The 13,536-nt window shown below is 45.7% G+C and overlaps 1 protein-coding gene across 7 annotated transcripts in view; it reads right to left on the bottom strand.

The window, feature by feature from the left end:
- The window catches only part of LOC116946980 (rho guanine nucleotide exchange factor 5-like), a 69,562-nt gene that overhangs the window by 16,550 nt on the left and 39,476 nt on the right, over window positions 1-13,536 (bottom strand). For all 7 annotated transcript variants that reach the window (XM_032962294.2, XM_032962290.2, XM_032962291.2 and 4 more), the window contains 3 exons: window positions 8,546-8,850; window positions 6,633-6,793; window positions 4,179-4,331 (listed from right to left, as the gene is read on the bottom strand). In XM_032962294.2, coding sequence (XP_032818185.2) covers window positions 4,179-4,331; window positions 6,633-6,793; window positions 8,546-8,850 — 619 coding nt within the window. The remainder of the gene's footprint in view (window positions 1-4,178; window positions 4,332-6,632; window positions 6,794-8,545; window positions 8,851-13,536) is intronic.

Below are 13,536 nucleotides of genomic sequence, written 5' to 3'. Positions count from 1 at the left end.
CTGCTTCACTCTCTCACTCTCCTAGCCTCTCCACTGCTAGCCTGTTCTCTCACTCTCCTAGCCTCTCCACTGCTAGCCTGGTTCTCTCACTCTCCTAGCCTCTCCACTGCTAGCCTGTTCTCTCTCTCACTCTCCTAGCCTCTCCACTGCTAGCCTGTTCTCTCACTCCCCTAGTCTCTCCACTGCTAGCCTCTCCTCTCACTCTCCCTCTCCTAGCCTGTCCACTGCTAGCCTGGTTCTCTCTCTCCTAGTCTCTCCACTGCTAGCCTGTTCTCTCTCTCACTCTCCTAGCCTCTCCACTGCTATATTCTCCGATAGCATCTCTACTGCTAGCCTTCTCACACTAGCAATTATTTGCAAGAACTGTTCCTCAACTTACTGGTGAGCGAAATCAATAAGATTTGGTGCATCACACTTGACTATTAATTTGTTTGGCTATGGTCACGTGGTGGAGGGGTCTTCATGACACAAGTTTGGGCAGATCATTTTGTGACCCAAACCAAAACTCAACCGTGAATCATTGGCTAGGAAAACATATAGTTAACTCATTATGCATTGTCGTAAGACATTTATGGGTAAAGGAAGCACAAATAAGCAGAAATCGGTGATGTCTTATCACATATATGCAAGTGACACATGTTTAGCCCATCAGCCCATTGCCTTTACAGACCAATACTATCAAGGGCTTAATGAGGGTTCCATATTTTATATTTCGTACTCTTGCCAGTAACATCTGACAATCCAGCCACATTTGTTTAACAATTCTGGCTCTGCTGTATGAGACTATGAAGGGTGAAACTGCTCCGGTGTTTGCTTGCCTTAAACAAACACTGCTGGATAAAAATGGGCTGTAAAAGGAAAATAGGCTGATAGGCTGAAATAAATGTTAGTTGTATATAGAGATACAGGAGCATATGCATGTATATGCTCCTTGTAAAAGTGCATACAGGATGTCCATAAAGATACCACCCATTGTTAACATCTTCATTAGATAGCAGTTTGAACTGTATGGTGCGAAGCATTGCCAATATATTATTAATATACCCAAGTTGTTTAAGCCGCAAAGCACGAGTGATTGTCAACAGCGCATGACAGAAGCATTTGTAAAGCAAGACCGAAACTTTGGCGAACACTTCTCCAATCTCCCATTCGATGCGCATTATACAAACTACGTCTGTCGACACGAGTGACATGCCGCTAACTGGGCCTCGGCAAATTTGCATATGGGGATGACCTTGCACTGGAAACGCGAGCAAGCCATTTTCAACGACATCGAATCCACTCTGAACCAAGACCTAAACACCATGGGGGGGGGGATATTTCCAGAGATTGGAGGCTCAAGCAAAATCCCCACAAAATAAAGTCACTGCAATTAATCTTGATAATAGGAGCGCCAGGCACACTGTGAAAGTGACCTTCTGTGGCAGCACTGTGCAACGCGACCCCACGCCAACCTATCACGGAGTGAAGCTGGACACTTTACGCTAAGCTCCCATGACCATCTGAAAGAGGTAGCCGCCAAGCACAAGCCTGGGAGCATCAGCACCCAGTGCTACGGACATCAACGATGGCCCTTGTCTACTCTATAGCCGAGTACTCGGCACCAGTATGGATCAGAAGTAGTCACACTCGACGTGATGATGTTCAACTGAACATATCACTGGAACCCTCGATTCGACCCCAACACCCCAGCTGCCCGTGCTGTGTCACAAATCTCTCCCCCGCCCATCCGCTGCAACGCTGAAACACTCCGGGAATTCTTTGAAACGATGCAAACAGTCGCCTTTCCAATAGTAAGGACATCACTAACATCCCTCGTCATTGCATGAAGTCACGCAAGCCCTTTTGGACTCGTGCGCCAAACCTTAAACAATGCGAATTCAACCCCGATGAAGCTTGGAAAACTAAATGGAGTTCAAAAGACCTCGCAAGAAAACACCTTGTGAAATACCCAATGCAGAATATCCCTGGGTTTGATCATCCACAAAGCTCATGGTCCACCCTAAACCACATCCAAACAAACCATGGCAGATTAGGATACCTGATGCACAAATTAAATCTGTGGTCATCCAGAACAGACCGCACAACGCATAACGACACAATGCCTGATCCACGAATACGCAGGAGACATAATTCCACCGATTCTGACGTGGTTATCTGGCTTGACCACCTGAATGTGAACATTGTAGTTGTTACTCTGCATCTACACACGGCCATATGATAAACAAAGAAGAAAATACAAACATAGTTTCCACCTGCGCAACCCACTCATGGCTCTCGCACAATAAAACACAAACGAAAAGAGGCACGTGCACATTTTGAACCGTGGCGCAAAAGCCACACCACCACTCGCGTGCGAGACGACCACGAAACACTACGGTCTTGCGCAATAACGTCACACCTTGATTGTCGCAGATAGTGGAATTTGGCCAGAGTCGCTTGGGCTGCCACAGGCACCGAACTATTTGCACAAAGTCGCTGACTGCTGCCAGCCAGATGACTCGGCGGCAGAGCGAGCGGCTCGCAATTGGAGTTCAAATCCTGGTTAGGGGGGTGGGGGGGGGTTGACTCGGCCCATCATCCCTACCGTGGGTCACTAAAAATGGAGGACCATACAGTGGGGGAGTGCAGCAGCTGTCGTCCTATGGGTGGAATTGCCTCTGCCATAGGAAATGGGGAATTTCCACCACTGTCTCAGGGCCGTGAACGATGTGTGCGAGCACTGCCTTAAGGAAATATTTCTTTAATTCCAAATTGTAATCCGCCGTTTGCTCAGTTTAGCAAGTGAAAGATACATCCATTCAAACTTTCAGAGCATTGTGCCACTGTGTCGGAGAAGGCTGTCACAGAACGATTAGTGCGGTTGGCTACGTACGGTGTGAAAGAAGTTAAACATACAGTGAAACCTTGGATTGCGAGTAACTTGGTCTGCGAGTGTTTTGCAAGACGAGTAAAAATTTGTAATAAATAATAATTTGATAAACGAGCGAGATCTTGCAATACGAGCAGTACATACAGTATACGCTTTGTCTGCCGAGCGTCACGTGATCACAACTGAGTTAATGGTTCTTCTCTCTCTCTCGCTGCGGGATTGTGGGTAATCATCTCCCATGCTTGGTCTCAGTCGGCGTGCCTCACTCGTTTAGTCAACATCCGTGCGAGCGTATACTGTTTACTATAGTACTATAGTGTTGTGATGACGTGTATACTGTTTACTATAGTACTATAGTGTTGTGTCCAAGTGTAGTGACTGTTCTTTAGTAACTGTACTGCAAGTGAAAGTCGTCCTACACGATAACCCTCTACCTCTCCTCTCTCTCGTCTCCCTCACACCAGCCACGATTAAATGTAATTAATACATTTGATTACTTTATATTAAATTTAAATAAAAATCTAAAAAGGTATTTTGTATTAATCATTTTTATATGAATACAGTATTTTTGGGTTGTGGAACGAATCATCTGAGTTTCCATTATTTCTTATGGGGAAATTCGCTTTGATATACAAGTGCTTTGGATTACGAGCACGTTTCCGGGACAAATTATGCTTGCAATCCAAGGTTTCACTGTATATACAATTGAGAGATTCCCTGGACTGTTATCAATACTAAGGGTGCTGCAACTTCTCCCATGCACCCCTGCTGCAAATGATGTGTGTAGCGTGGCACTCCAGAATTATTAGATTCTACATTTTAATTCTCAGAGCTCGAATTTTTCTCACTTAAGTTTGTGATGGTGTTTTGTGCAAACTTTGGTGACCAGGCTGAGATCCATTACTCACTATACTTGAGAAACCGTCTTAAAATCATGGGCATCTGAAACCTGGATTTGAACCTAGAATCTCAAATTCTCGTGTTTGATATGTAAACCCCTTTGTCAAGGTGCCTCACTTCTCTAAACCAGCTTATAAGACGCTACAAATCTTAACAACGTTCATTGAAGCTCTGTCGTCCCGACAGGTCTGTTCCTTTCACCTGAAGAAGGCCACTTGTGTTGTGGCCGAAACGTCGTGAGAATTTTATTGTTATTTTATTTTATTATTTTATTATTTTATTATTTTATTCTCATTCTAGAATCTCAATGGTTACCAGCTCGATGCTTGGGCCGCTGCGACACACAGCCAGCTCTCACCCGCTGATCGCTGTTGCTTTTAACGTACGGTTAGCGGCTGTTACCTACCGGAGCTCGATGAACTTTTTCTCCTGATAGCGGTTGTTGGTGAGGTATGGGATGTACACTTTGAAGTCGTCCCTGGCGTATTTGTAGACAATGTCACAGATGTCCGAGATGAGGATATCCGAATCAATTCTGTCTCCCAGTTCTGCGATGAAGCTGCAATACAAAACACAGAGGACACACCGTTACTGCGTGTTCACATGCAGAACCAAATCACGCTCAGAATAAGAATATTTATTTACACTGGGAGGAACCCAATGAGCTACAAATCTCTCTTTCACAGATGTCCAGTAGTTCACTACCAGTTCACGGGACATTAGCACAAAAAAACAAATCTTCTCTACTGCGTGTTGCAATACAATACAAGTTACATTTAAAATTGATTTGAAGCTTTCGTGACTGCACACAAACTGTGCCTGTGTTGTCTCGCTCTGCCTGTGTGTCCCCGTGTCTGTGTTTTGTCTCTCTCTCAAATTTAGCAATCTTTGGAAGACCGTAATCAACCAGGTAAGGTGCTGACTGTTGTGTTAGCCGACTCTCTGTGTTGTATTGCATTGTACTTCTAAGTTCACTAGGTTTGTTTTCTACCTGATGACGATTGCTTGTGTTGCAATCGAAACGTCGTATTCTATTATTTAATTTATTTTCTTTCTACATTACTTTACCGAAAGAACCAAACAGTAAGTTACATTTACACAGCACCTAAGTGCGATCGGATCTGCAGATGCTTCACTTGGAAAGAAGAAAAATGATCTCTATGCACATGAAGACAAATGGGGGTTTTAAGTTTTGGCCCGAACAAGGGCAGCAGAGCCTTAATCGTACAAATTTCAAGAGGAAGGGAATTCCAGACAGCGGGAGCAGAAGCCGACAAGCAGCAATCTCCCGTGGAGGTTGCAGAGATAGGAACAAGAAGATTGGACTTCCCACGGGGGTTCCAACCTCCCGCGGAAGTTGCACAGATAAGCAACCGAATTTTGGAACAGCCACAAAAGTTATAAACCGGTGGTCGAGCCTCTTTAGCCATTCGACAGCGCCGGCTGTGAGCTGACGAATGCGCCCTGCCTACTGCTGATCGATGGTCCTGACGTAGCAGGCAGCGGGGTTGACCGTACGCGCCGTCGGTCGTTTGTTGCGCATCACAAGTCCGCGGGGCGGAACCGTCGTTTGTCTTCCACCGGTGCAGGAGATGAGAGCATCGGCCGCGTGATGTCCCCAAGGTTCGCCGTAGTTCCAACAACGCAATCGCGTTATTAAACATTCTCACTACCTGGGTGGTATCTAATACAACCGCTCAAGTAACCGTCTGCAAGATTACGATTATACAGCAGAAACTGGATACAAGCACATCTTGTAATAGCAGCACAGTTCTGATATATGCAACACATCCCGACATTACACTGGTGAGGGGGAAGGTGCATGTTAACTTCTGATACAAGCACACTGTTTTGTTAAAGCACAGCTGGCCTTGTTGCTTATATCCAGCTTCTAGCAATTGAACTATTGGGTAAGAGAGGCGATGCAGTGGCTAGCATGCTGTGCTATCAAGCCGGCGATCTGAAGGGTGGGGCATGAAGACGCTAGCCACACTTAAAATGCTTTTCCGATTGAACACAACGCAGATTTAAAAAAAAAGATGAGTTATTCAAATCACCTGCATGGGCTGCATTTTCCAGATCGGCAAGTTTAGTTTTCTCATTGCCAAATGAGGTCCAGTGCGGTTGATGACAGGATAACTACATTGTGTTGCGGTTAACGCCGTTGCCAAGGTCACCGCGCCACAATGCGTGGAGGAAGTTAATGGTTCGACCACTGACACTGCCCGGAATAATACAAAACCCGAGAGACACGATTTGCAGCAAGAGGAATTGGCTATGCACAATGCACAAACACCTCGCTCACGTCAGCAGAACACTTTTTTTTCTTCGCTGAACATATATTGTAAGGGGCGGAGTGGTGACACAGTGGTTAGCACACTGCGCTCCAAACCTGGGCGACATCTGTGAAAAAAGATCTTCGTAACTCATCAAATCCTCCCGGTGTAAATAAATATTCCGATTCGGACATCTGTTTGAAACTTTGGCAAGTGATATTATCCACCAGGTGCTGGGCATCCCGCCCCCTCATTTGATGCTACTGCCAAATAAAAAAAAATCACGGGAACAGTAACCATGGTAGTAGTAGTATTAGCGAATGAAGAGTTGCAAAAAAAAAGTGAGTGCCTGCTGGTGAATGAGTGACTGGAGTGAATAAGCGAGCTACATTTTTTACTTGATTGTACGTATGTGTGTTGAAACTTCTTTCGAAACGCATGTAGCCAACCGTGCTAATCAGAGGTGCTGGGAAGGATAACTAAAATTGTATGGATGTGCCCGTTTTCTAGACATCACGATGACCAATGCGGTATTTTTGTCGGACTCGTCGATATATGATGCCCATCCTCACTCACGCCGGTACCTTTCCGTGACTTTCTTGACATCAGCGATGCTGGAGTAGAGCGCTTTCTTTGATTCCATGTTCAGGGTTTGGTTGAGCTCTTCGGATGTCATGAAGAAATCCGTGACGATGCTAATGCTCTTCAGGTAAGAGGCTTCTGATGTCAGCACCTCGAACATGGCCTGCACAAAACCGGGAGAGCGAGCGAGATAATACATCGCCCACGGATCGCATCTCGCTCCACAATCCGTACTACAATCATCACATCCTCACACCACAACTCAGATTACATCTCAACACACTACTCACAATACATCACACCCCACAATCTATATCTATATAAAAGTAAAAAATTGTCTGTTGGTTTGTGTCTGTGTGTGTTCGCGCGCTTGCGAAGGATTTGGCTCTCCAACGGTGGGGTTTAACGTTAAATAAAAATAGCCAGGTACCACGCCGTAAGCCCCGCCGTGAGCAAGCTCTATTCCTTTTTCACATCTGCCAACTTTTATTAAGTTTAATGAGTGATTTAGTGCGATTTTTGTGCGCTCTTTATTTATTTATGACGCGTGCACGGCCATACCAACTCACGCGCCTTTGGTGGGGGGGACAGCCCATGCCAAGTCGCACACCTTCGGTGGGAGTGAGGGGGACTTTCTTTCGCGTTAGAAATACACTAAACGCTGAGCTTAAATCTTCACTGTGCGATGTCCCCCGCCACCCCGATGCGTGTAGTTATTACTAATATATAGTCAATAAATTATACCACTATAGGCCGTAGATATTACTGCAGAGCGGCCGGGGAGATCGTGGCTGGGGGGCGGGGGGGGGGGGTGGCAGGGGTAGCAGCCTAGCCCCAGCCTGCCAAGGTGCCACCTCGGCCGGCTGGACAATCTAGGCGAGGCCGGAGGCTCTGCACGGGGCTAGGCCTCACCACGCCACTCTGTCAGGTGAGTACTTTGTGCTATAGAGTCGATAAATACTGCTATAGAGTCAGCATGTACTACTGTAGTGATAGCAGGCACCACCACAGTCGGTATGCACTGCTGTAATCATAGCAGGTACCACCACAGTCAGTACGCACTGCTGTTATATTTGTAAGAGTAGTTTTGAAATATTTTTTTTGGCCCGGGCAACGCCGGGTATATAAGCTAGTCCATAATACAATGACAACGCGCAATTCACGTCAGACTTCACACCACAATTAATGATACATGCCATGTCACGATTCGCAACACTGAAGTAGCACATCACACACCACAATTCACATCAGAATGCTCAGCATGGTGGCTTCATGCCCTGGACAAATGCGACGTTACCAATGTCGTATTGGTCATGGAGGTTGATTCACCATACTTCACCACACTAGTCAATGCGGGTTGGTTTTTAAACACTCGCATTCACACGAGCTGCGAGACGCCGAGACACTCTCCTGCTCATGGGAAATGTTTGCATTTGGCCACATCATCAAGGCAAGCACCCACAACGAAATACCAATGCCCTCGTAGCCTACCCAGAGCACGTGTACACCAAAGCCTGTGCAAGCCACTCTGGGGTTCTCAACAAGGCCGTGTGTGGCGGGATCAAATTCACCATTTTCTTAAACTTTTTGCATTTTACCAGGTAAGGCCCACCCTAGCTATACAGCTCTCTGTCAGAGGCGACCTGATCACAAATGATCGCTCAACGAAGCGGCTTATCACGCGGAAATTCATCGCAGCCAAATACTCTTAAAACGCACGGCGATTCTCAACTTGGGGGGAAAAACCGGAGAACCCGGAGAAAAATCCACGCGACCGCGGGGAGAACACGCAAACTTAAAATATACAGCAGGCGTCAAGGGTCAGCATCGAACCCACAACCTCCCGCACGGAAGGCGAGGTCGTTAACGTTTCACCGCCGTGACGCCACACGCGCGCGACGAGGCGACGTTGTACCTCCTGCTGCTTCTTGGCGTCGCCGCTCAGCGACGCGAGGACGCCGCTGGCGATCACGTGCGGGAGGTGCTGCCACAGCATGCGCTGCTGCTGCAGCTGCAGCAGCGCAACGCTCTCGCGACGTTCCTCGTCCCTCCCCCGCGACTCCCCTGCCCCGAGGTCCGGCTCGGGGAGCTCGTACTCGTCGTCGCTGTCAAACTCGTCCTCGGACTCGCTGATCGTCCCCGAGGAGGAGGAGGGCAGCCGCCGCTGGTGGTTGATTTTGCGGTTCAGCGTCATGCGGTGGTACTCCTGGTACAGCGGCGCTGCATGCCGCGATCGGTGCCACCGTTAAGCCGTCGCCGTCGCCATACCCCCCCCAAACCATTGATATCGGCATCGTCACCAGGCTATCGCTGTAATTACAGCATCACTTGTCGCTGTGCAATCGCCATCATGACAGCATCACCCAATCGCTGTGCAATCATTACACCGTCGCCACCTGTTATAATCGCCATCGTTACACCATCATTATCATTGTACCGTGGCCACCATTATGCCATCGCCATCATTAAACCCCCAGCATTCCTATTGGCATCGTCACCGTCCTATCGCTGCGATTACAACAGCAGCCACTGCTGTAAAATCGCCATCATCACGCCGTCACCACCTGTAACACTCTCACCGTCATTGTATAATCGTCATTATACTCTCACCATCACTCTACCATGGCCATCATTATACTTAAACGACCATTACTGATATTATACCCATCATGATTGTACAATCGCGATCATTATACCATCACCATCACTAAACCATCCCCATAATTTTCTCCCATGTGCCCCATAAACAGCCATCATTTTACACTGCTGGATGAGGGCCACTCTGTGTCTCTACGTCGCTCTACGTAACTCTGCGTAACTCTCTAACTCTCTGCAACTGCAATTTCCTACGACTGCCACCACTCGGAATCAGAAACTTTATTGAGGCTGGAGGAGGGATCCGATGAGCTATCAAGTTCTTTTTCACAGGTGTCCACAGTATGGGCAGGTCAGCAAGTTACAACAGCAACCAATACACAAAAACAACTAGAGGAGAGCAAAATAGAGGTCAATGGTAAGTCACCAAATATCAAGAAAAAAATACCATTTTTTTTTTAATATACACACAAGTCCGAATTATCAAGCTTGGGCAAGGCAGCAAAAACAATAAAACCGTCCCAGGCCACGCCAAGACAACACCATGCAATAGTAGTCCGTCAATAAAATGGCACATTGAGTTATCGATACACGGGGGGTAAGGATCAAAGTTGGAGTCTTGGGCCATGGGCGTATTTGGAATAGAGCGGCTTGGTGGCCTTACCCAGCTGAAGGAGTCAGAGTCTGGGCACACGCGTCACGATTTTGCTTTCCTAAAATTGTCCTCCATACGAGGGTGTTTACACGTTTACAATTCTGACCTTTGAAGGGCCATTTATATTAAAAAAGAGGGTTCTGCCTTCCACAGCAAAGGCTGTGTAATAATTACTTTTTGTTACATCCTCTTCACGTAGCTTTGAAGATGGATCGCTCTGGGTTCCATTACTGTACGCACCTGGCGTGCAAATGATTACCCACAATCCTGGCAACTGCCCCACCGAAATCTGCCACTGTTTTTTTCGCGGCGAGAGCTTTGTTCTACATCACAGATTCCTACGACATCATCCAAAACAGATGTTGAAGTTCCTCTGAATTCATAATAAGCCATTGTACCAAGGTGGAAAATTGAGCAATAACTCTTGAAACTCAGTGGATAAAGCATTGAATCAAGTGCATACGGAGTGTAACCACGTGTTGAATAAAGGAACTTTATAATAATACCAACCGAGAAAGGGTTGCTTGTGGAACTTAAGCATATTCTGCTTTTTTTTAAATGCTGAATTGTGGCCCCAAGTTTAACTTGGAATGTTTTTATTTTATTTTATGTTATTTTTAAAAACTGCGGCTGAGCACATCCCCAATGGCCCAAAAACGTCGAGCGGCCAGCAACGAACAGCATTGCTTGAATCAAGGTAATAAGAGGTTGGAGCGGGACTTGCAAAGCCGAGCTGTGTGATGGAAGGAGCAGTGGGAGGAGAGTGCTGACCTGCAGTGGTGTGGTGGTTGAAACAGTGTGGATGAAGCAGATTCGTACCCGTGTGTGCATTTTTGGGAACACCGAGCGAGCTCGTGTCTACTCCGAGTGTCCTCCGAGGACGTGAGTGGTTCTCACACACGGCCTCTAAAGCACCTCCGATTTAGCACGGCTAGCTACGTGCGGTGCGAAAGAAGTTCAACATTCATGCACACGAGCAGCTGGTATTCAAACTTTCGACATAGATTAAGCGTTGCTACTCAATTCAGCTCCGCACCAATGAGAGACGGTGTGGTTTGTTACATGTTTCAAGCGAAGCTATCCGAGGTGATAATTACATGTTGTATGTTGACTAAAAAGTGAGCCAATGATCAGTGTTCAAAATGGCATACCAATGGTATGTCTGGGGGATTAGTGGTGCAGTCATTAGCACACAGTACTAACCACTGCACCACTGCTCTCATGTAACAACTAGTTGGTGCTCTATTACAGGCTTATACAATATACACAGTATACAGAATATGTACGATAAGGCAATGTAGATTGCCAATATACAACTTAATGGGTTTCCTTTGTATTAAGTGGATTCCAATTATTACAAACGTTATTATAATTCACGGTCATTTGTAAATTGACTGCTGTATAAAGGCCTGTTCATGCTGTACTGGTCATGGGAGTTGGTGAGTGTAGGTTGGTGAAGACGGGGAGCTCCAGGACTGGTTCAGATACCACTCGACACTGAGGATAGCCATGCCACGGAACCAAACTTACATTAGTCGGGTTCGGAGCACAGTGCGCTAACCACTGCGCCAACCGCTCCCTGCATTCAGAGTATACTCCTCGTGCCTATTCAAGACTTGAAGAAGCACTCATCTCACTAACGCTGACATCTGTGATAAAGAGCTTCATAGCTCATCGGATTCCTCCAGTCTAAATAAGGATTCCGATTCTGAAATTTAACATTTCCATAGTAGGACACAGTCTCTCTCCGTTGAGTAACCGCTGATGACTTCACCCCCCCCCCCCAAAAAAAAAAAAATGTGCACTTCCTATAGAACTTAAAATAAACTCAGATTACTTCTGCAACATCTGGATGGTCGGGCTCCAGCAAGATTACGCACGCACACGCGCGAACACTCATCAGGCAAACGTTTAATTCCTCATTCGTCGCTTAGAATAAGCCCAAGGACATTCTCTGCCCAACAGCTAGAAAGTCTAGCTCCAAGAGCAGGGCGAAATTAAACTGAAATTTCTGCTCCAAAAATAATAATAATAATTTAATGATTTACATTTCTTTGTAAGGCGCCTTCCACAAATGTCTCAAGGCGTCTTGCAAGAATGAGAGGCCGAGAGAGACGGAGAAGACGTGGTTTTAATAATCTTTGGTTCTTTCGGTAAAGTCACGTAGATGAAAAATAAAAATAATGAAAATCATAAAATGAAAATAACCTAATTAATAACCAAATTAAATCACCTGATGACGGACGCTTGTGTTGCGCCCGAAACGTCGTGATTTAATTGAGTTATTTTCATTTGATCATCTTCATTATTATTTTTTTATTTTTCATCTACATGACTTTACCGAAAGAACCAAAGAGTATGGATCCTTGCAGTCACGGAAACTTCAAATCTAGAATTAACGTGGTTTTAAAGGCGAGAGAGACTTAAAAGTATCCACATTGTCGGAGAAACGAATTTCCCATGTTGGTGAATTCCACAACCTTAGCGCAGACACAGCAAACACCCGCTCACCCCAGGAACGCAGCTGGAATCGAGGTATGCATAAAGGGCGGAGTCTGCAGATCTTAGTTGACTTGGCTTGGTAATCTCCACCAACTCAACCATAGTCTCATTAGTATTATTATTATCACTTTCCTTACAACTGCTACTCTGCCAATGTATCCAGGAAGGCCTCACCAATTCAAGAAGAGCCCTGTTAATTTTTTTCGCAATCATCAAGAGCGATGTTCCTGTGTGTAAGTGCAATTGAACAATTTTGCGGGGAATTTTTGTTGCCATTTGGATGTTTGGCCAATTCCAGTTAGAATCTATGTTTTTGTTTAGCTATGTGAAAACACTGGATTAACCCAGAGGAACCCCTTTGGACAACAGGGGGGAGAACATAAAAACTTCCGCACAGAAAGGCGCCCGGGTCAGCAGTCGAACCCAGACATCTTCTCGCTGCGGGACGCGTGTTACCACGAACAAAACAAGAGTTATTATTACGCTCGTGTGGTCTGCAAGCCATTGACCGCGCACCGCACGGCCGTGAAACCTGGCCCTGTGGCTTGGAGGATCACCCAGCAGCAGCAACACAACGCTCGATAGTTCAGCATTTTGGACATCTCATGACGTGGGGCCAACATCACTACTCTCTAACAAAATTGGGAAAAGACATCTCTACATCTATCATGCACTCACTCTCTCTCTCTGTTATAAACAGAGACCATTTCTCGGGAAAGAGCCTATTATATATAGCTTTCCCTTTTCGGGAATTTTCATTGACAAATGCATAGATTTTTTTTTTTAGCAATCTGCGCTTACAAACCACAGCTTCACAAATCACTCGTTTTCTACTGAAATACCACCGAACAACCTTTGCTCTTTTGATTTAAAGCTTTCGTGACTGCAGTAATTCATATTCTTAGTTTTTTCGGTAAAGTCACGTTGAAGGGAAACAACAAAATAATAAAATATATATAACAATATATTTATATATATTTTATTATTTTGTTGTTTCCCTTCAACGTGACTTTATTGAAAAAACTAAGAATATAACCTTTGCTCTGTAATGAAGCTAAGTGTGAAGTTTAAAAATAAAGAATTTGACCATAGAGGAAAAAAACCCTCCAAGACTGATTAACGTTAAGGCACATCCAGGCTGAATCTACAACCAT

The sequence above is a fragment of the Petromyzon marinus genome, chromosome 28, assembly GCF_048934315.1.
Source record: "Petromyzon marinus isolate PM22_M1 ecotype Great Lakes invasive population chromosome 28, UKy_Petmar_22M1.pri1.0, whole genome shotgun sequence".
NCBI lineage: Eukaryota > Metazoa > Chordata > Hyperoartia > Petromyzontiformes > Petromyzontidae > Petromyzon > Petromyzon marinus.
This window is presented reverse-complemented; position numbering and strand designations above follow the sequence as displayed.